General features: G+C 37.9%; 3 protein-coding genes across 3 annotated transcripts in view; 1 reads left to right on the top strand and 2 right to left on the bottom strand.

The window, feature by feature from the left end:
* Window positions 1–161: 161 nt before the first annotated feature.
* On the bottom strand, window positions 162–6,864 carry dnaaf10 (dynein axonemal assembly factor 10). Its single transcript, XM_062430208.1, has 8 exons — window positions 6,596–6,864; window positions 4,361–4,461; window positions 3,940–4,070; window positions 3,753–3,854; window positions 3,032–3,147; window positions 2,306–2,440; window positions 1,155–1,252; window positions 162–1,020 (listed from the first exon to the last, which is right to left on the bottom strand). The coding sequence occupies exons 1-8, from the start codon at window positions 6,779–6,781 to the stop codon at window positions 813–815; spliced, it is 1,077 nt and encodes a 358-aa protein (XP_062286192.1). The 5' UTR covers window positions 6,782–6,864; the 3' UTR covers window positions 162–812.
* Window positions 6,865–7,095: 231 nt separating this feature from the next.
* Window positions 7,096–10,636, top strand: pno1 (partner of NOB1 homolog). Its single transcript, XM_062430361.1, has 7 exons — window positions 7,096–7,382; window positions 8,619–8,765; window positions 8,853–8,936; window positions 9,322–9,382; window positions 9,475–9,592; window positions 10,109–10,179; window positions 10,306–10,636. Exons 1-7 carry the CDS (start codon window positions 7,185–7,187, stop codon window positions 10,371–10,373), a joined length of 747 nt encoding a protein of 248 aa, XP_062286345.1. The 5' UTR covers window positions 7,096–7,184; the 3' UTR covers window positions 10,374–10,636.
* Window positions 10,637–12,857: 2,221 nt separating this feature from the next.
* The window catches only part of LOC133991703 (calcineurin subunit B type 1), a 28,541-nt gene continuing 18,082 nt past the window's right edge, over window positions 12,858–23,316 (bottom strand). Inside the window, exons 3-6 of the mRNA XM_062430209.1 lie at window positions 18,088–18,264; window positions 16,494–16,553; window positions 15,765–15,949; window positions 12,858–13,233 (exon numbers count right to left, since the gene is read on the bottom strand). Of these exons, the coding sequence (XP_062286193.1) occupies window positions 13,186–13,233; window positions 15,765–15,949; window positions 16,494–16,553; window positions 18,088–18,264 (470 nt within the window). The 3' untranslated portion in view covers window positions 12,858–13,185. The remainder of the gene's footprint in view (window positions 13,234–15,764; window positions 15,950–16,493; window positions 16,554–18,087; window positions 18,265–23,316) is intronic.

Raw genomic sequence — 23,316 nt, 5'->3', positions numbered from 1 at the left:
ACATAGACTACATACATGCGGCATGATGTCAGATAAATCATTCACTGTGCACAGAGAAAGTCAGATTAAGAGCATTTAATTATCTCATTGAGATTCAATATATTATAAGTACATGAAGTATCATATGATGTTTTTAATTACAAACTTTAATACAGACCATAATACAGAGTTTAAACAACATGAAAGACATTTTGGATGTTTTGAAGTTAATTTCTTCACACGTGAAAGTATGTGTGCTAGTGTGACTGCAGTCATTTTAATTTCCTGACCTGTGGTTGTGTTTGTAGGCTGCATCGAGAAATATATCGACATCTTGGATGGAAAGTCCATGAATAAGCTGCTGAGGAGCGTCTACGCAAGAATCCATGACAGACAGGAGGATGATCAGGATCTACAAGACTTTTTCAAGTTCAAATGCTGGATGTGATCATCCTGGTAACTCAGTATTGGATAGCTGTAAGAATCTTTTTGAATCCTTGAGTCACAGTTTAACATGTTTGCTTTTATACCAGAAATACATGAATATGTGCTTACACAAACGGTTCATGGCTTGACTTTACTTAATCCTGGTGTCATGAAAAATTTGAGACAGATTTTTTCATACAAAGGCACATTTAATCTGAAAACACAGAGTTCTCAACAAAACTTCATATCAAGAGTCACAGTTTTCGCAACAGACGAAACTTGAGCACAACAACGTTAACCAGTAGTGCAACAAAAGACTTTCAACAAAAGATTTTCAGTGAGCATCCTACAAAAACGTAAGTAGATAAAGAATCTTGAAGAATCAGTCTTTGGTGGGATCAACTTTTTCACACCGTGTTGAGTTTGGTGACGATGAGCACACGCACAGACTGGTCAAAGCCTGAACACACACACAGGCCCTGCTTGTCGGGGCTCCAGTCCAGACTGGCGATCGGCTGAGTGGACAGAGTGACATTCTGTAAGAGGTTAACGGTGCCGGCTACGCCCACATTCACGTCATCGGAGTCCTTCTTGCTTCTCTGAGCGGGATACTCACTGGTAATGACATCACAAAAAACATTTTACAGATTAGTTTGTAGTAAAGCAAGAAAATGTTATTCTTATGAAACAACCATCATGATGAGTACTATCGTGAAATTGGATTAACTTTGTGAGTAAAGATTACTTACTATTTCCATAGATGTATATTGCCTGCTCCCCCTGCAGTCATAAAGATGTCTCTGTTTTGAGGTAAATGCCTCACCTGCCAGATGGTCGATTTATGAGCCTAAAATAAAGAAAAGGGATCATTTACATAATTTAAAGTCTCTCACTGTTCAAAATGCAAACTTGTTAAACTACTTAAATCTGGTTATGGTCAAATAATGCCCATGCTGTTGTGTAATTTTAAATCAAGATTGTTGTTCCTCAGAGTTTTAACTCTTGCTTTGGTATTTACAAAGCAGATCACTAGTTTGATCTCTGCTACGAGCCCCCTCCTTCCCAAATGCTCCACTTTTCTATCATCAACTGGCCAAACTGCACTGTAACACATATTAAATTGCCTTTACATATGCAGAGCACCCCCCAAAAAATAGTTGTAACATTATTTATGACTTCATCAAGTCTGGTTTCAGGAAAACCAAGTGTTGCAGGTCCTAAATATTTGGACACGGAAGAGACAAGAAGAGTGAATATATCCCACTCAAAATTTTAAAAAGGACATAGCAACTGGTGCCTTCAGAAATTTCTATCTGTGGTTGTTAACTGTATGAATTTATTAGCTCCTGTTTGGCAAACTTACTGTAATATTCTTGCATTTTAAATCCCTTCAGTAAAAAAGATCCAAAGTCAAACTTCATCCATATGGAAAGACCTACACAGATATCTTATTTATAACCAAAATATCTGACGGAGCCTCATGATTCATGGTTGGAGACATTGATGTGCCAACTGTTGATGGCTCAGAAGAACTGGACAAATATTTAGAAAGCTGAGGTGTCTGATCTCTCAGACCCAGCAAACACTTGGCAAGCCAGGCAGTGCACTAATGCTGGTCTAAGTGTGTTTTTCTAGAATTTTCCCACAAAAAGCCACACTTCTCTCTCCTCGCTGGACCTGTGTCATTTTTGGACGGTGCCACAAAGCCACAGAGAATGTTAGAATAACACAACCCCAAACACTTCCAGCTGTGAAAATGGACAAAACGATGTGTTCCTCCATTTCCCCTCTGTACCCTACAAATGTAATAATAATAATAATAATGATAATAACCTTTTGACATTTTCCCCATACATAGGAGCCAAACATCCATCTGGCTCACCCCGCCCAACTCAATTACCTTTTCGGAAACAGAGGCGAAGCCCTTGGTGGGGTGTTGAGTCCTCATGTCAAAGACTTGGAATTTTCCCTCCAGTGAGGTGGCTACCAGCTTGTTCATGTTGATGTCTTTCCTGTCAAACTCCACACAGCATACCTGGCCATGATGCAAGAGAAAATAACAGTAACTCCCTCTGGACATTTATCACATGGCAAAACTCCACCACAAACTATTCTGAAATGGACATATAATGACCCTTGACGGGATGTGTTGAATGAGAGAAGCAACTGTGTAATAAAAATGGGTGCAGTGCTTTTGTATATGACGTGTAAAGAGAACATGCATTCACCTCAGACTTCCCCTATGATTGTATGTACAGTCCACTAAATCATGCTGGGAAGTAGTTTAAAGCTCTGTCTCCACATCTGTCACTGTTTTTGTCTACATTATGATTCAAGTGCAGGCTGCGGTGAAATAATGTATGTTTGGGTAGTTTATCCTAATAAAAACATCAATTCTAAACATTACAACTCCTCTAAGTTTATAGAGGTGAGTTGGTTGAATCACATTGTCAGTCTCACTTCCCGTTTTCTACAGAAATGATTGTAATTTTCTTGCTGTGGTGCCACAATGGCTACATGACTACATAAATCAACAGGGAAATCTTTCCCTGACATATTTAACATCATACATATTCTTTACAGATGTTTTTATGTTTCACTATTTCAATACGTGTGTGCACCTCACCCCATTTTTAATGTTGGTCTCCCACCGTAGAGACATATTGCGCAGGTCGAAGAGTTTGATGTCCCCGTTGTCATAGCCAGCACACACACAGCGGTCCTGATCATTGAAGGCATGACCTGTAATAAAAGGGTCAGTTTTTATCCATGAAGGTAAAGGCACACTTTCAGAGCTGTTTGGGAATTTTGAAGTAATGAAAACAACAAGTAAGTATTAAAAAATCACATGAAATAGGCTCAAATTTACAGCAGTATTTTAGGGTACATTTATAGCATTTATAGACATTTATAGCTAGAAACACGCCTATTTATTTAGCATTATGAAGTACGATCTTTTCACAGTATTGATATAACCTGTAAATTATCGGGAAAGCAGTTGTCAAAAACTGCATATTTTACTGTATGCCTGTTTATTTAGCATTATGAAGTCCTGTGCACGGGGCAATGCACAAGAGTGGGAGGATGATTGTTTTTCTGGCAAATAAAAGGCAAATGGATACCGCCTGATTATCCACTTTATACTGGTTGTTGTTACTGTATTGGTAAAAAAAAATGCCCTCAGCACCACTTGTCAATTACATGACAACCATTTGAATTGTCAGATAATTACACAAGAAAATGAATCCATGATGCTTAGTAAAGTAGACATGATACATATGATGAAAAGTGCACATTTTTACAATAAAAGGTGATGGTTATGTCGACATTTGGATGAATGTACACACCAAAAGCAACAGTCCAGCAGTCCCTCTTGGTTTCTCCTTCCACAGGCTCCATGTTGGCTACGGGCGAATCCTTCTGTCGAGGATCCCACACCTTCACTGTCCCTGTAACACCCAAAGGAAAACAGACATATTAGCTAAATTTCTTCTGTACCTAATTTCTTTTATCTTGTTATTATATTGCCGTTACCGTCTCTGCTTCCAGTGACTATCTCAGGTGCGCCATCGCCAATCCCCAGACCTCCAACAGCATCGATACTATTCACAATCTCTTTATGGGCCTTTACAGTGTACACTGGCAATTCAGGCATCTCCAGATTCCTGTACACAATAGGAATATATGCACTGAATGAACCAGTAGACTACGAGACAGGGTCAGTGTGAATTCCCTTTCAAATCAGTCAGTCAGTGATTCATCTAAGAAGAAATTGCACAAGTTTTCCATTTAACAGGCCAACACTAATTATCCAATTCAACCTTTAGTATTAACACAGTCTTGAGTAAAGGCTCTACAATGAACAGATGAAGTTCTTTGTGTTTTAATTCAAATCATTTCATGTCATTTCTGGCAAGACGCAGACAGTATGACATCAGCGCGTGTAGATAAATACCATATGTTGAGATTTCCGTCAAAATCCCCAGTTGCTATGTGTCTTTGTTGCAGAGAGGTGGCTCCGAAAGTCCCACACTTTATGGGTTTAGGCTTCTCTACCTGAAACATGAGAGGGGCAAAGTCTAGCTCAAAGAAAGGCACAAACAGTAAAATCATAGTATGAATGTGCTGTTTGAATCAGCAAATACATACAAGAAACAGCATGTGTAAAATCAAAAAGTTTGTGACTAACTGTTTTACTAAACCCTCACATACTGTTCATATTCTCACCCGTCACAGTATTTCCTCACAATTAGTCTTCATACCACAAATCATTCATAAAGACCTCATCAGTCACAAATAAACATTATTATCCTTAATGAAGCTTTCAAAGAGCAGAGAGAGTTTAGTTTTTAGGATAAAAAACTATATAAAAAACATTACAATAAGGTCCAATTTCAGCTAATTATATTAAATGTGAAGAATGAACATAAATGTGGGTCAAATGCACTACAAAAATGATTTTAAAAAGTCAAAATATTTCTTTTTTGGTATATTCTGGGTCACATTAGGGGAAGTCATCAAACTTTAGGCTAAAATAAAATAAAAAAAGTATTTGTACTACTCTCAGATGTAAAAATGGGTCAAATTTGACCCTGAACAGTATGTAAGGGTTAAAAATAATCAGAAATCTACTCATGAACTAAATATTAGGAGCAAAGAGTCCTAGAGGAGTTTTTTATGACCCAGTTTCCCAAGCTGATTCACAACCCTCTTATCCTGCTTCCCCAAATCTCTGCAGTCTTGATGTGAATGTGTCTTTATATCTTCTTCTTGTCCAGCTACAGACCCATGACCACTACAGTTCCAGTTACCAGTAAGCTATACACTCGCAGACAATTCAAGTTTTCTGACATTTGTTTTTCTGAGACACTTATCAGTGTCGTATTGCATTGCCTATTCAGTGTCATGGGCTGACATTTGCATCCTATAATGGTAGTTAAAGGTCACAGGCTGTTCTACTCAAGGCCTATAACTGTACAAGGGCGTGTGTGTGTGGGTATGTGTGTGTGTGTGTGTGTGTGTGTGTGTGTGTGTGTGTGTGTGTGTGTGTGTGCGTGTGCGTGTGTGTTCAGTCTTGAGGTGCCCAAATTAACACTGAAATAGATTCTTCTGGCCCTAATAATTCCTCCTGCTCATTCTGACTATTAAAAGATCCCTTCATAATGCATTTACAATGTGAGTGATCAGGGCCTAAATCCACAGTCATACAATATGAACAAACTTATTTAAAAGTTTATCTGAAGCTAATATGAACCTTCAACAGGGAAACACTGTCGGAGGAAACCCAAAGAGGGAATTTGATGCTAAAAAAATGATGCCTCTCCAAAAGAGAGGATTAGATTTATTGTCATATTGAACATATTAGAGCCCCACCGATATATCGATCAGCCGATATTATTGGCCGACACTGATCTATCACAGATATATTGGTATCGATGGATATGTTGTCCAATATGTGCTGAAATCTTTTTTTTAAGTTATACAGGCAGTGTATTATGTATATTTGACCCTTTTTCTTAATTAATGTTTAATATTTGCATTTGTTGCTGTTTTAGTGCACTGATGTCATTTTATACAATAATTTTATTAAACTGTAAAATATCCTACCTTCATTACACTTGAGGGATCATTAAAACAAATGTGTGTCTGTCTTTATATTGTGTACATATCATATTATCGGCCAATATATTGATATCAGGATTCTGTTTCTGTTTGTAAGCACGTTTGTTGTTTTATTATGCACACAAACAGAATTTGAATTGAATTTTTTTTTGTGCACAAAATGACAGTGTGGACTTTGTTGTCACTTTCACAGAAAGCACATTTAAAGAGGATCTTTTGATAGAAAAAAGGAGGAATTGTCGCAAGGAGAAAAACCATATAACCTGTTTATATGGACACCTGACTGTTGTTTTAAGACAGACTGGAATAAATGGGAATCTATCTTTAAAGGATGTATTATATGATAGCAAAGGCAGGTCAAAACAGTTGAACTTTAACTAGTAGAGGTCATTTAGTGTTGCCTGTTGCTATGGAGACAAGCAACCTGCAGGACACAGATTAGCTAACTAACCCCTTAACTGTTTGAACAATGAGTTTTCGAGGAAAAAGAAGAGGTAGAAAAGCAAACAGGAGCAATATATATGTGTGCTGTCTTATCTGCAATATATATATTTGTGTTTTTATCTACCTCCTTGATAAGTTGAGCCTCTCCGCGCTGCACCTCATATATCTGCATCACTCCGGTTCCTCTCGCAAAGTTCCCCAGGCAGACAAACTTTGCGCTGCAGGGGATCCATTTACTGTCAAACACGGTGTAGTTCAAACTTTTCTGAATGTGCGCGATAATCTGAGGCTTGGACAGCGGTGATGACATGTTTACGCCTCTTAAAAAAGGGGGTTGAAATGCCTTGAAAAGTGGAAAGAAAATGAAAGGTTCAGTGTAGCTGAACTGCCAAAACAAACCACCACAGGACCCCTCCAACAGCTGCCTGAGCAGACGCCTGACACAATATACACACGTCAAGTTAACATTTGACTTTTTTCGACACACCGCATGTATCCGAGGATTATATATTATTTTTAAATGAAAATCTAGTAAGCGACTGAAATATTCCTGCCGATTTTAACGCTATTATTTATCATTTTTAACTCTACAGGCCATGATGAAGATGCTGTTTGGGTCTTTTTCCATTCCACGAGGAGATCCTCAGCAGCCCCGTGGCCACACTCTGCCTCCGTTTTTTACTCTTTAATCTGATTTAAAAACTGATTTTGACATGGACACTGACACTAATACAGTTCAGGACGCTGGTGCCGCCGCAGAGAAAGTAGACGACACGGACTCTTTCATTAAAGTAAAATCTAAAAAGACGCAGAAGAGAAAACATGAGCAGGACGCAGCGGACATGGACACCGAGGATGTCGTGGCCAGAAAACGGCCTCAGTTTCCTCCAATTTCAGGCGATAAACTAAAAGTAAGTACTGTCTGAGGACATGGGCTGTTTGCTGTCTCAGTATCACATGTTAAAACTTCCAATGAGTGGTTATTTTATGTTTTCTGCTCGTCTCTGAAAGTATTTGCCAAGTACATACATGGCTATTAAAGGTATTGCACATGCGCAGTACAGTATTGAGAAAACACTAGTATTTTACATTATTTGAGATTTCAAATGTCCTCTTTTACATATTTTATTACACAAAACCTTCATTTAATGTACAGCTACAACTAATCATGATTGATAACAGTGCAGTTCAGCTGTTTGTAAGAGCAGCAGCTTCTCAGTTTATTATTTATTTATTTATCATGGGTCATGTACAGTTGACATTAATCTTAAAGAGAAAATATGCATTACACCAGAGTATAGACATTGGATTGGTTAGTTTCCATCTGCATTCCCTGTGATAGTCCAGCACAAGAACTACAAACACGTGGAAAAGGTAAACACTAAACAGACATAAGTACAACAGGTAGGGTTAGGTGGGTAGATAGACACAAGCACAATATACATCAGGAAGGGAAGGAAAAACATAGAAAATTAAACACAAAACAACATAAAACAGTACAATAACAACAACAATTCGGATAACATGAGAAAACATGACCAAAAAATAATAATACAATACAAATTATAATTTATTTGGTTTGATGCTGGCAAGAAGGTTTTCATGGATCTCAGTCTGTTTATAGAGTTTGTGTCCAGGATGGGATGATTTAAAATTTTTGAGATTTCAAATTTAATTTTATGCTCTACATTAAAACATTAAAAAAACAACAGCAAATCTTTTTAAGAGGCTGCTCCCATAAAAAATGGCATTTTTATTTGAAAAATGATTGACTTGACTAATCAATTAATTGTTGTAACCCTGATGTAAATATTGTTATGGTTATATGGTTTCAAATGCAGAGTGTTTGATAAACTCATTAAATATTCATTGTTTATAACTACCTTATAGTACAAAGATAAGTGAGACCTCCTACAACTAAAATTACCATTGCAGATTAATCCATATATAATTAAATGCTGGAAAGGATTATCATGCAAAATTAGAAGTGTTAATTACATTTAAAGTCTAAGTAAAATGTGCTTATACCATATTTCTGGAAATGTGGACTTCATGACCCATTAGTTGATTTTGTAACTAAACTAAAGTTTTATTTGAATAAGTTCCATTTTAATGTCACGTAACTAATTGAGTCGTGTGTGTTTCAGGGACCAGACGAGATGCGCAAAATCGCAGTCCCAGCTCACAGATACACCCCGCTGAAAGAAAACTGGCTGAAGATCTTCACCCCCATCGTAGAGAACCTACAGCTTCAAGTCAGATTCAACCTCAAAACTCGTAACGTTGAAATCAAAGTGAGTTTTCCAACATATTTTAGCAATGTTCGCAAGTATTGTTTATTGTCTATTTTGTTCATTTATAATTTGCCTTTCTTTTTTCAGACATGCAAAGAGACACAGGACATCGCCTCGCTCACAAAAGCAGCAGATTTCGTTAGAGCGTTTGTTCTTGGATTCCAGGTTGAAGTAAGTACATGAATTGGAGGTTTTAGTGAGCTGTGCATGTATTCATTTACTCTAAGGAAAGTCTTCTTTTGTTACATTTCTCAAAAATCTACAAATGTCTAGCCAAGTTTAAATTCTGTGGCCACATGTAGAGATTAAGGATTAGTACATATCTTATTGTTAGTTTGCTGTTTTGTCCTCTATCAACAAGGTGATGGCTCCTTCCTGTGAAAAATATCATTTAAGAATAGCGAGTTTATTGTGAAAGTATTATATCTTTGACAGCTTTCATAGCCCATAGTTGTCATATTTTTACATTGTAGGCAATTGTTTGTTGATGATTTGTAATTGTCATTTCAACCTTGTCTGGGTTTTGTGACATGACATGAACATCTTCTCTCCCCAGGATGCTCTCGCTCTCATCAGATTAGACGAGCTTTTCCTAGAAAGCTTTGATGTCACAGACGGTAAGAAGTCTCTCTTTTATTAACACTTTATTTCCCTGCTGTCTGACTTCTTGGTGTGTGTTTAATTGTGTTCTCATGTTGTTGGTCTGCAGTGAAACCTCTGAAGGGAGACCACTTATCAAGAGCCATCGGAAGAATAGCGGGGAAGGGAGGAAAAACCAAATTCACCATTGAAAACGTCACAAAGACTCGCATCGTGTTAGCAGAAACGTGAGTGAAAATTCCTGCAGAATTACAGTAAAATAATATTTATGTTATCATTTGCTGTTATTTTATTACAATGATTGTTAAACACAATTTCTGTTATTTGACTGCAGTTTGACTGTTTCAGTACACTATTGCAGACACTAACAGGAGCTATATAATTAGGTTTTACTTTCATGTCATGCACGGCTGCAGCCCAAAGACAAACATTCGACAGAAACCCAACACATTCGAATAGTTGCTGCTTTAAAACTGAACACTAGAACAGTTCTGTCACATTTAGAAATAAGGTTTCTTTGTGTCGCTGGGCTGATCTCATTTTCACATCAGATGTGTTAGTGACACCTGATTTCCAAATTATGCAGTTATTAAATGTAAGAACGTACTGTTAGGTTGAGGAATTAATACAGTTGCTTGTAAAGCTCGCAGAAATTGTGGGAGAGCATGTAGTTTATGTGCTTGTCAATGACAGAGAAATGTTCAAATGCTTAACTTTACACTTCTTCATCTGTTTCTCAACAGAAAAGTCCACCTATTAGGATCTTTCCAGAATATTAAGATGGCCCGGACAGCGATATGTAACTTGATCTTAGGTAAGACACACATTGTTTTTGCACTTGATTAATACAATAAAACTAGATCAGCTGGTTGACATCACATCTTTGAACCCATTTGTAGTTCTGAGAAGTAACCTTTAAAAACCCTTTTCCCCTCAACAGGAAGTCCCCCTTCAAAGGTCTACGGCAACATCAGGGTGGTGGCAAGCAGAACTGCTGAGAGATTCTGAAGTCTGATAGGTTGCTGTGTGTATTTATCTATCCAGACATTGGATGCTGCTTTTCACACTTTGATATGTGTTGATGAGTTAAGACTGTTGACTGCCTTCTGAACCAATACCTCTGGTTCCTCTGCAATGGCCTCATGTTTTCATCGTCACCTGGATTTTTTGGTCAGTTGGTGCCAAATATGAGGAAAAAATGATGATACATGCATTAACAGTGCATGTATCTGAAAGTATGAGTTTGTGTAAATAAAAACAAAATGAATCAATCACTGAAGTGTGTCACGTGTGAGGTTTTGGACCAGGAACTATTAAAAATAACAAATCCAAAAATATTTGTCTTAGAAGATGCCTCTTGATACAAACTGTAGCTTCTGCTTATCACAATACAGTCAGTAACAACCTGAGTGGAAACTAGACTTTAATAAAGGGGGACAGTAAATCAATTACTTTCAACATTTCAAAGTTTATTTAAATTGTATTTCTTACAGTATCAAGTTTCCAACAGTCCCACAGCATATAATGCAGCATGCAGAAAAAAAAGGTTCTTAAAATTAAATCTTTTTAGATATCCCCACAGAAACTAAAAAAAAACCAAATCCCTCAGAAAAAGTAGCACTTACAAACTAAAGCGTGGTCTGAACTATACAGAGAACAGAGAGCCAGAACTGCATTTAACAAATACTTATATACAAAAGAAAAAAAACATCAAAAAACTTTCCCCTTTTAAGCCGAGTACAGTGTGTGGCAGTTTGAGACAGGATCAGATATGCAACTTTACTGGAATAGAAGCATCTCGCTGACCCGGGTAAAATACAAAAAAGTTACATGTAGTTCATTTGGATTACCTCTCATAATGTGTGTACATTTACCAAAGTTTGGCAACATCCATATTGTATACCATTAAATTCTTAAATATATTAACATCACCATCCATGTGTAAACAAGAGGATTATTTCAAAAAATTGATCTACATGCATAACAAAAAATATATTTCCATGTCATGCAAGCACAGGGAGGCCCAAGCCGTGCAGAGCTTTGGGATAAGGGACAACAGGTCACTCCAGATTCACATCTCTGATTGAAAACTCTTGTTCAAACCAGCAGTTGGCCTCCAAAGCTAAAAAACACCCAACAAAAAGCTATCCCGATGCCGTTTTTATAGTAGGAAGCATTTTTCCCTTAGAAAGTAGAATTTGGTTGAATTTATGATTTTCTCCCTGTTTGTTTCGGTGGGTAGGAGGGGGAGAAAATGAGGTTTATTGTGACTGAAAAAAAAAGTGGGAGAAGAAACCAACTTTTGAAATGTACACGTTTTTAAAAAAAAACCAAAAAACTAAAAAAAAAAACCTATAATATACAGTCTATCCCATTGCACACTGATCATGCCAACGTGTTAAGATTTTAAGTGTTCCTGTTGCACTAAAGAAGACTCTGACCCGTCCTGCGCTGCGCTGAGAAAGGTAAGTATCCAGAAGGGCTCATGTAAAGCAGACACAAAGCTGCCTCTTGTTGTTAAAAGATAATGAGCACACATTCATTACCTTATATACAGATATTGGTTTAAAAAAAAAAAAGAACGCTGCCTGCAGATAAATCTCTTAAATTGCTATAAACTAGCACAAACAGTGTATATTCTCAACATCATTCAGTCTCAAAACTAATCACGGTATTCTCAGTTCTTAGCCAAGTCCATCACGCCTTCTGTTCTTAAAAAGACTTCAAACTCTCCTAAAGTTCATCTGTCAGTGTGAGTGCAGAGATATTCTTTGCATTGGAGATTGTCTTACAGATGCACACTGTTAAAAATGCAAAAAAATGCTTCACCAAGCGTAAACCATATAGACGTCCGCAGCCACAAATTCTTTTTGGGAAGACATTTTCTTGGCATTAATTAAATCTACCTATAATATCATGACAGGATTTACATCCAACAATATAAACATGTTTTTTTAGGTTTTTTTTAAGTATAAATAAAACTAGCAACTGTATTACAAAAAAACTAAAAAAAGAGGAAAAACATGAACTGCTTTCCAAAAAAAGTGAGCGGGCAGAAGCGTTACTGGTCTAAATCCAAACTGCTCGTGTGTAAGCTAAAGCAGAGGACAGCAAGTCAGAAAATGTGAAGTTTAATTTTTGGATGTTGTGTGACTTGCAGTTGGAAATGTCACAGGCCAGTTTGTCCGGCATTGAACGAAAGCGGTGAAAAATAGGTAATAACTTGGACTGGTTGGTGGATATGTTCTGGTTGGCACTTCATACCCTACTCTCTAGTTGTACTGTAAGTCAAGTGTTAATATGCTCAACACTTCCTCTCACGAGACAACCGTAGATATACTTGTATTTTTTCTTCTTTATAAAAGACAAGAACAAAAAATAAATATCAAAAATAACAATTAACAAAAAAAAAAAAAAAAGAAAGGATGAAATATGAACAAGCCAACCAGCCTCTTCACTGTGCCCCCCCCCCCCCCCCCACTTTCTCCCCCCTCATCTGAAAAAATCAAGATGCTCTTGCAAATGACAGATCGATGTCCTTCAGTCTCTTAAAGTGCTACGACCGGGTTATTGAGAGGATTTACAGTTCAATAACACTTCAAAGTTGGCTTTGCGAGGCCTGTGGTTTTTTTGTGTTTTTTTTAAAGAAAAAAAGTGGCTTCACAGAGAGAGAAAGAGATTTAAGAGAAAAAAGAGAGAATATTTCCATTGAGTTACACACAGAGCGTTTTTTTGCCGGACGTCTTGAGCAGATCTTCAGAGATGGTGGAGAAAGCGAGTATCGAAGAGGAAGGAGGAGATTCAGCGAGCCAAGGAGCACTCACACGTCCACCACCATCTTTTTGTGTATATCGAGACCACCGACCACCTGGCAGAGAGAGAGAGAGAGAGAGAGAGAGAGAGAGAGAGAGAGAGAGAGAGAGAGAGAGAGAGAGAGAGAGAGAGAGAGAGAGAGAGAGAGAGAGAGAGAGAGAGAGAGAGAGAGAGAGAGAGAGAGGCATTAATACTGAGATGTTACAGGCTGGGATGGTAAAGGTAAAAGCTGAGATATAAATAATGAATGATGGCATGATAGAGCACAGACATGTAAAGCAACACCTGTGCTTTTCCTACTATGACAAGTGAAAATGAAAATGTCTGATGTGAAAAAAAGAGCATATTCTGATGTAAACAACCACCTCCACCAACATAAAGTAGTTTTTTTCCACAAGAGTGCATTTGTGCTCCACTTTAAGGTTCATGTGTTTATTTTATTAAACCTTTTCAAACTTTTATACTACAAATCTCCAGTAGGGCTTTAACTAAGGATTATGTTCATCATCTATAATTAAAACAACTGATATTTTAGACTATAAAATGTGAGAAAATAGTGAAAATGATGTTAAAATGTTATATTGCTTATTTTGTCAAATCAATAACCAAAAGCAGCAGCAAATCCTCACATTTCAGAAGCTGGAAGCATTAAATGTTTGTCATTTTCTTTAATAAATGACACAATTAACTGATTATCAAAATGTTCCATTAAAGGCAATTTAGTGTTACGCTTCCATAAAGTAAAGTAAATGGGACACATTTAATAAAAGAATGAACAAAATCGAAGCAGCAGAGGCAGATATATCCAGACTTTTAGTCACCAAAACTACTGAATCATACCTTTCACATAATGCAACTCAATAGGCTTTCATTAGCCTCCTGGGTCGGATGTCAATATTTGGATAATGTACCCAGATACAGATCACATGTTAATACCAGGCGTATCTCAGGCCTTATTTTCAGTTCCTGGCCAGGTTTATATCATGTCGTCCAGCCTCTGCTCTGCATTAAATAACAAGTGAAGTGTCCCTTTAATCTACAAATCATTTCAGCACTACATGACAGTTTTTTGACAGAATCTATTTTTATATCCATCGTCTTATTTTTAACACCTCCCTATTTACTGTTACTGTCGCCACACAGCTCTCAGATAAGTGAGAACTATAACCCAGACTGAAATCATGTCACACAGTCTCTCCTTTGAGTCTTAAGATTGTTTGATTGGCACCACTTTGTTAAAAAAACAGGATCTGATATTCTCCTGCATCATCCTGTAAATACACTCCCGCGAGAACAGCTTTTTTTTTTAGTACGGCTCCGGAGGTACAACTGTCAAACGTGGGCCTCTGCTTCTGTCAGATTTAGAACTGGTTCCTTTCATTCAGTAAAATGTCTCCTAGCAAGGCAGTTTCCACAAGAGACGAGATATGCAGAAGATAGTTTTCACCAAGGGAGCGCTACTTGTGTCGAAAGAGGACTTTGCTTGCCACTTTGATCTTAAATGAGATAATTAAGACTGAAGTTTCTATCTAAACTGTGAGGCCGCTATTTAAATGCAGTACGGCAAGAATGCAGTCAAAATCTAGGTTCCCTGTCTCGATTTGGACTGACCCTTAGTGGTAAATGTTCATTTTCCTATACTGTGACCTTTAAGGAGCTGTTACAGGGATTAACCCCAACTTTATTCTCATTGTAGAGAGATCTACAGGATGGAAAAACTCCTATTTTTTGGGGAAAGTGGGCATTTCTTCACTCTACACTGAACTGATGTGACTTCCCATGAGTTTGGCTCTTGACAGGACTGCTTCACTTCTCTCCCTTGACTGACTTTGACTCTTATTAAACAGTGATAAAGCCTTTGATACCCAAGACAAACAGATGTGGATCAAAAGATTTTCTAAGGCCAGCGGAATCCCCCAAACCATTTCAAGTATTCTGGAGACATCAGAAGTTTAATCCTCTCCTGATTTAACAGCTTTTTGAAACATTTACGGTCAATTCTTGTAAAGTAGTTACAGGTCCTTGTGAAACTGTTTTTTTGGATCATTTTGTGATTGAAGACATTCATGAACAATGTTAGCGTTGCTTGATTAAGATCTGGGTATTGGGTGTCATCCAATTCAACAGAGGGTGACTTGGCAACAGAAATAACTTCCTGGTTGTGAAGCTTTTTTCCTCCTGTCTTTCAGATGATCATCTCACTACAAATCTATACTTATTTTACACTTGTACTCATTGTTAGATACACTTTAGCTAGGTGCTCTACATATAGAATAAATGTATGTTTTCTTATTTGTAGGAATGTGTTGTTTAAGTCAATATTCCTGTAGTATAATACAGCTAAAGTATGTTTAGTACCCCTATCCTGTAGCGAGAACTCACCAGCTTATGTTTACAGCCATTGACACCACACTTCAACAAGAAGCATGAAACTGAAACTCAGTGCTGTCGAGCTTAAGCAAAAACCTGCTGTGTTTCCAGAGTTTTCTGACACCCTTGACCTTTGCCTTAACCACAACAGTCTGCATCGACAGAAATGTCACATCCCCACAAAAAGAAAAACACCCCAGGAGGGCTTCCACTTACTGCACAGAACTCTTCAAAGGATATCCTGCCGTCTCCGTCCCTGTCTGCGTTGATAATGGTCTTGTCCACGATCTGCTGGAGCTGCGTGTCCTTCAGGTTGTTGCCTACCATCATCTTCAGCACCTGGAAGAGCTCGCCGTTGGAGATGTAGCCGTCCTTGTCCATGTCGTAGATCCTGAAAGCGACTGTGGTGCAGGGGTGTGGCACGAGGGAGGGGGAGGGAGTAGAAACAGAGGCAGACATGAGTTTCAATGAGTTACACAGCGACATTAACAACAGCAGACAGTAACATTTTAAAGACTTAAACTATATCCCTGTTAACGACTGTACACTCCTGAGCAAACCGAAAATAATCCATGATCAAACATGCTCTGTTTTTGGTTTCCAGTTACACAAGCTCCAATTAAAAGCAGCCACATCTCAACTTTCTCTCAGTCTTTCTTGTTTTGAGAGTAGCTGACTGACTTCAAGCTTGCTTCAGGAGACAGAACAGCATTGAAAACTGGTGAGACACTGCTAAACATTTACAGTTTTTTTGTTGCAGCAATAGGGTGAGGTGAGACAAACAAGAAGAGGTGGACACACAGGAAGAAAACAAACCCCTGGTGGCTTTTACTCCCAAAGCAGCAAAACAAGCAGCGGCATCGAGTGGTTTGTGACCCTCAACCGCTATGGCCAACTCTGGTCACATGTGGTTTTAATGAGTTAGGGTTTAGCAGCTTTACTTACACCGAAGCTTCTGTTCCTTGTCCCCCTTGACGCTGAACTGTGAGACTCCCTCGATGAACTCTGGAATATGAGAGGAGAACAACAGTCAGTGCTGACCAGGCTTTAGAATCACCAATTCACAATGTGGCAGGCATCAATATTTTGATATTTTGGTTTGTATTTTTTGTGTTATACTGTATAATCATAGTGGAAGTGTCTGATACACTACGTATAAATATATCACTCTTTTTTTCCTAACGTTACCAGTTTTTATTCATTTCTTTGACACCAATTAGTATTTTTCATTGCTGTCCAAGGCTTAGAAATCTTGGCTATGCATGTTAAACTCCCTGTTGTCCATTTCCTGGTCTACATATAGGGAAGCATATCTACTGTAATGAATAGTTGAGACAATGCTAGGGGCAAAGTCCCAAGATATTGACATCTGATTATTTTCAGTCATGCATTGTGGCTGAACTTGCATGACAGTTATGTGGAGAACAATAGGTCTGGTTAGTAGCACCTGTTGGTTAGGGTTAGAGGTGATTCCTCTTCATGTATTCAGTTCAGAACATTGATTTTTTCAAACATTAAAATCCTGGAAACATCCATCGAAGATCACTTATATTCAGACAAATTGGTTCAATGATGGTAATTTAGTTTTCTAGGTTATTTTGCATGAATTAAATGTAGCTGCAAATATGAAAAGCTTGTTATTAATCTGCTTTATTACAGAAAATGAGCTGTGAATCACACTAAATCATCAGACCTACGTAGTGTATATGAGAACAGCAAAGAAATATTATTGCAACTTTTGAGTGAGTTCTTGTAATGGCTGATCCCAGTTTTGTTTTGGTGCGTTATGATGCTTTCATGGCGGTGTTTTACATACTGGTAAATACTCATACTGGCTTCACTGGTTTTGTGACACATTTCCTCCTCTGTTGTTGTTCTTTTGGGGAAATCTGTAGATCTCTAGTAGAACATAATTCATGTTTGTTGGCTCAGTGGGAGTAAACATGCCTGTTGTCTTTCACACAGTTCTTCGTATTTTCCTGTGTCAACATCTCAACAATCTCAACGTAGCTTCTGTCACATGACCCAGAACTGTTCTTTACTATTATTCATATAATAATTCATCAACTTATAAATTGCTGCACTCACTGATGATTTCAATCTTACTGTATATCTAAAGCTATAACAGGCTCTGCATGCTTCCTTTTCTGGTTATGTACTAATCTTGGTCTTTGCTTGCAAGGAGTGACATAATTAGAGTTCAGATGGCAAATAACAACTAATTAACTATGTGTTTACTTTTAATAAATCCATTACACATGAGTTAGCTGACTAAATTCAGAATTAAGTGTAAAAAATAAAGACTTATAAGACTGATCAAACCAAAGTAATTACAGGGTGTTATTTCAGTCAGATTAAATACAAATAAGCTTCATTTGAGTTAATTGTATGCTCTGCTAATGCCACAACAACATACAAACTGGGCAAGAAATTAGACCAATGAATTAAAACTAAAGCAATTTTAAGAAAGCCTGTCTCAAATTTGGGATACTAGTCAATTAGCGCTACCAACATCACACCAGCAGAGTTATCGCCTTACCTTTAAAGTCCACCTCTCCGTTGCCGTCCGTGTCGAATATGTCGATAACCCTTTGCACTAGTGGGTTCTGTTGTAGCTCCGGAAGTGACATGAACTCCTCCACACTGAGCGAGCCGGAGTTATCTAGGTCGAGTTTCTTAAACCTCTTCCCTAGCCTCTTAATCTCATCAGCATCGACTGGACAAAAGAAAGAGAGAAAGAGAGAAAGTATTGATGAGACATTTTCTTCATTGAGTGGATGTTCTTCTCCATCTCCTAGATCATCAGAATTACAAGAAAACTTATTGTTAAGTGCGCAACGGTCAGATTCTTGTAGCCTTAAAAGCCTTAAAAATCAAAACAGCCATATAAAGAAGTAAGTAGGGCTGCAACTACTTATTGATTAATCTGTCTCGATTAATGGATTAGTTGTTTGGTCTAGTCCACAATTTAAGATATTCAGTTTATTGTCATAGAAGTTTAAATAAACCAGAAAATATTCATAGATTTTCAATTTTCAATTTAAAAAAATATCCAAACTGAACAACAGTTGACAATTAACTTTCTGTTAATCCATTAATTGACTAATCATGACAACTCTAGAAGAAAAAAAGCACAAGGAAAGAGTTAAATGTGACAGAGAAGAATGAGCCACAGTGTGTCTTTCTCCTAGCATGGATATTTACATACACTGAACCTGTAAACATCCAAGCTGTGATATAAATAATCCTTTGCTATCACCTGTATGAACTGTTGTCGTAAATTTTAGTATTCACCAGTTGCAACTAGGTCAAGGACGCTACTTCCGGCCTGCACAGGACTGAGCTAACTGCTCCAAAAAAATGCAAGACCCACAGTAACCACAGCACATTTTGTTCTGTTGTTCTCTGGTGAACTGAAAAGAGTGCAACTATTGAAAAAAGCTTCAATTACTAATGTTGTTGTGAACGTTACAAAAACCAGCAGCAGGGAGAGCCTGGGCAATGTTCTGACAATACTGCAGTGAACCTCAAAAAAGAAGAAATAGGAGCTGAAGGGGGAAAACATGACACGTATTAGCAGACGGACGGAGAGAGACTAGTAGATTTTGCAAACTTACGGCATTTGTTGTTTACAGGTGCTTTTTTATCAGAGAGGACCTGTTTCTGTTGTTTCCCTGCCATCAGAAACAACCCTAACTCCCTGGCTGGAGTAGTGAACAATGGCAAGGAGTAATCCAGAAAGTAATAATAAAGCCAGTTCTTAATTACTATATAAGCTCATTCACACATGGTCACATGATCCCATTGACCAACCACAAACTACTACACCACCTGCTTCAATCTGGGGTCCTAAATGACATGAGCTATCTATTTATCTTAACATAGCTAACAAAGGGAGGGAGGGACAAGACAAAGGCATGTCAGATTTATGAGGCTACGAATTCAGTTCATTCCAGTTCTGATCAGGTTTACTGACCTCTACAAGGACAGCCGGTACAGGTAAACGACAGGAAAAGATAAGGTTGAAATATGATATAAACTATAATGGCACCACAAGCTGGAGTGGAAAAAAGCAGCTTAAAATTAAGTCAGTCTGAATAAATGAGCATATGCTTCCACAGAAGGCACAAGGACTCACAGTCTGATTCATCGTGTCCAGATCACAACTTGGAGGAACTGCATGTGTTAGACAGTGCTAACCACCACCAGCATCAAAATACCAAATGAGGGAATATCTTTTGGAAGAGCAGTGCTCAGCCCTCCAGTAGAGCTGACAGACTTTAATAATATTTCCCAAGGAGCGCTGAAGCTGTTCTAGCAGCTGGTGGTGGACAGACACCAAACAACACTTCATTTTTTCTTCTATCTGTACCTGCAGTGCTTAAAAACTAATGTGTTATATTAAGAATCATACAGTCAAGGATATGTGCAGATAAGATAAGATACAGTATTCCTTTATTAGTCCCACAAAGGGGGACAGTAATAGAACAATAAATAATAAGTACAAAAAAAAAAAAAACTATAAGAACAATAATAGTAAGAAATATGTAGTAAAATAATCGTGACATTATTTACATTTTTTACAAGATTTACAAGAGTAATATCCGTATAGATATAGATTATACACACTGGATCTCTGCTATGGATATGAAGAGACACAAAGAGTTTCATTGTTTGTAGGTTAAAAACAGAACTTTTCCCTGTTGTATTACCATGTACAATGTGGTTTGGCAATACTGCACCCAGAGTGCAAAATTACCATTTTTTGGTGCAGCAGTCAAATGCATAGTCAATGTTCAAATTTTCCCAGTAATTCAATAGATTACCAGTGTTTTTTTGGGAGGGGGCGGTTTGGCCTGTGATGAAAAAAAAAATCTACCAGCAACTTGCATGTTTTACTAGCATTCATCTTGTGGTTAGTGCCATTTTTTTGCTCTTTAACTGTACCACAATATGGTAATGCAAATAAAGCCTCTTTGAATATGAGTGAGTAAGTGAGTGTGTGTGTGAGTGAGTGAGTGAGGGTTGTATTTTGGGTTTCAACAGTTGGACGTTCTGTTCTCCATCAGCTCGATGACTAATCAGAGTGTGGTGGAGGAGTACGGGAGGAGTGAGAGAGCGAGAAAAGAGAGAGACAAAGACAGAGATTGAGAAAGAGAAAGTTGGGATCTAGACAACCAAAACATAGGGCAATATAACCATTACAATCTGCTGAAGTCCACTGTCCAACTATCAGTGCACACCACTTTCAGTAAATATACGTCTGCACCGGCGTTTCTGAAAATTGATTGTCCCTGGCACATCAAACTGTTATGATGTAATACTTCCCTATTAACCACATTTTTTTTTCATTCTTTCAATGTCTAATAGTAAAGCAGACAGAAAGCCCCTTGATAACAAAGTGAGTTTTATTTGCTCAAAGGTGCCATAAAATATCTCAAGAGCATCACATGCACAAAAATCTATATTATAAGCAGTAAATCAGGGCTCAAAATTAGCAGCAACTACAAGCTAAATACTTTTATAATATGCAGGTGGCTGCTAAATTTTTTTTCACTCACTAGCCTAAAAAACAATGGTAATCTATTGATTGGCTGGTAAAATTTGAACATTCACTAGTCAATAAACGTTACTCATTTTGAACTTCCTTCCTCAAGCAGCTCTAAGCAAACAATGAAGGACACACCTACTATAAAGACCAACTTTACTATGAGACCTGCTCATCTGTCCTGAAAATATGTATGTTAAATCACATATCAAATAACAGGAAAAAGTGCATAACGTACACTTACATATGAGACACTGAGGAAAACGACATAATTAAGGCAGTCCCAGAAAGTTAAGATATACTTGCCGTGTGGTATAATCACAAAGAGGACACATACGTACATCAGCTAAGGGTAAATTGAGGCTGTTCACATTTTCTGCTCTGTTATGAAATCATAAATACTCCCAAAATGTGCAAAGACCTGTTAAATTCAACTGTGGCCTGAGGATTAATAACCATTTCCCCCCCTGTGTATCAGTAGAAAAAAGACAGCAGCTTGGTATACACTGGAAGTTTGTTATACTATATCTCATTTCCCTTAATGCTAGATTTAGTTCTAATGAGGGATTTCTGGTTACACGCTTTGTTTTTTATGTTCCCGCCAACTCCTGATATACAATCTGATATACGCCGCAGGGCTCCTGTGTCCACTACGTGACAGTTATCAGAGCCGAACACCCGACTGTCCTGTGACACAAAACACTTCCTTATCAGCAGCCTCCTGTTTCCTGTTCAGAGCAGATGACACCAGCCTGGCTCATAATGTTTGAGCCTATGTGAGCGATAACATTGCTGCAGATAATCTCCACATGTAGAACCTCAATTAATTCAAAGCCACATTTATTTAAATCTAGATAGGTTAAGTGTGACAATTAGATTTTGGGATTCAGGGCTGAGCTTCTTATGGACAATCCTCCTGTAGAAATCCCACACTGTACATTTACAGGTATAAAACCAGTAGCAGTACCAACTAGAGGAAGCACTCTCTCACTTCATTGGTCATAAAATTGATACTGTGTTTTTCAAAAAGCACTTATGAACAAAAAGAACAGGATGTTGTTTTTTTTTATTGTTGTCAAAATGAGGAAAGAGAATGACTGAAGTGCTTCGGAAATGGAGAGTTAAATGGTAAATGGACTCCATTTGCCTTTCTAGTCGTCCGACAACTCAAAGTGCATTACACTACATATTCAACTATTCATACACTATTGGCACAGCCTTCGGGAGCAATTGGGGTTCAGTCTCTTGTCCAAGGACACTTCGACATCTAGACTGAAGGAGCTGGGAATCAAACCGGCAATCTTCCAATTAGTGGACTACCCGATCTGTCTCCTGAAACACAGCCTGTTAATTTTAACCACTCCAGTTCTGTGTGGCTCAAAAGGTTAGCAATAAGATTCCCCCTGTGGTTCAAAACATAAATATAACACTACAAAGTTATTTTTTTTCCCTTTTTATAGTGGCTCCATGTCACATTTAAAGCCTTTTGTCACTGCACAGTTAGATTGGTAGGATAAGCCGGAGCACAGATTATATAAAAAAAAAAAAATAAATTCACTCTGACATTTCCAACACATAACTAACTAATGTGCAGTTGCTGAGCGGAAATCATCTGCACACTGTGCCCAGATCTGCTCTTACTGTCTGGAGCTGCCAAGTGAGTAGGTACATGTATTATTCATGCTAGCAGGAACAATAGCTTTCTCACAGTCTGCGCTTCCCTTCCCGGTCTCAAACCAACAAATCCCACGTCTGTCAGCGTCATGGACAGACATGGCTCCCAGCTGAGCCAAATAAAACCATTGAGTCAGACTGTGGATTCAGTATTTACGACGGCGGGGAGTTTAACTTTGACTTATCCAGCGTATGGAGTTTTCTGTAAACGGTCAAAGAGGTATAGGGTTTCCAATCATGTCATGGCTGCAGGTTTACAGGTCCAATTAAAACAGCTTCCATGAAAAAAAAACACCCAATGACATTCTCTTATTTAACTATCATTAATCTCTTATGCAAACTCTTCCCAGTGAGTGCAGTAAAATAAGCTTAAATTCCTAGATCACCAACTTGCACTGACCGCCACACTCTTTAAACAGCAACCAAATCTAAAAATGTGAAGGCACAACAGGTTCCAAAGATCAACCAACAAATGAGCTGGTAGTGAGTTTTGTTTTGCTGACAAGAGGGAGAACTGAAATTTAAAAAAAATGTCACTGTGTTAAG

The sequence above is a fragment of the Scomber scombrus genome, chromosome 12 (genome assembly GCF_963691925.1).
Source record: "Scomber scombrus chromosome 12, fScoSco1.1, whole genome shotgun sequence".
NCBI classification, from domain to species: Eukaryota; Metazoa; Chordata; class Actinopteri; order Scombriformes; family Scombridae; genus Scomber; species Scomber scombrus.
The sequence above is the reverse complement of the archived record's forward strand: the minus strand, read 5'-3'. Positions and strand labels throughout refer to the sequence as shown.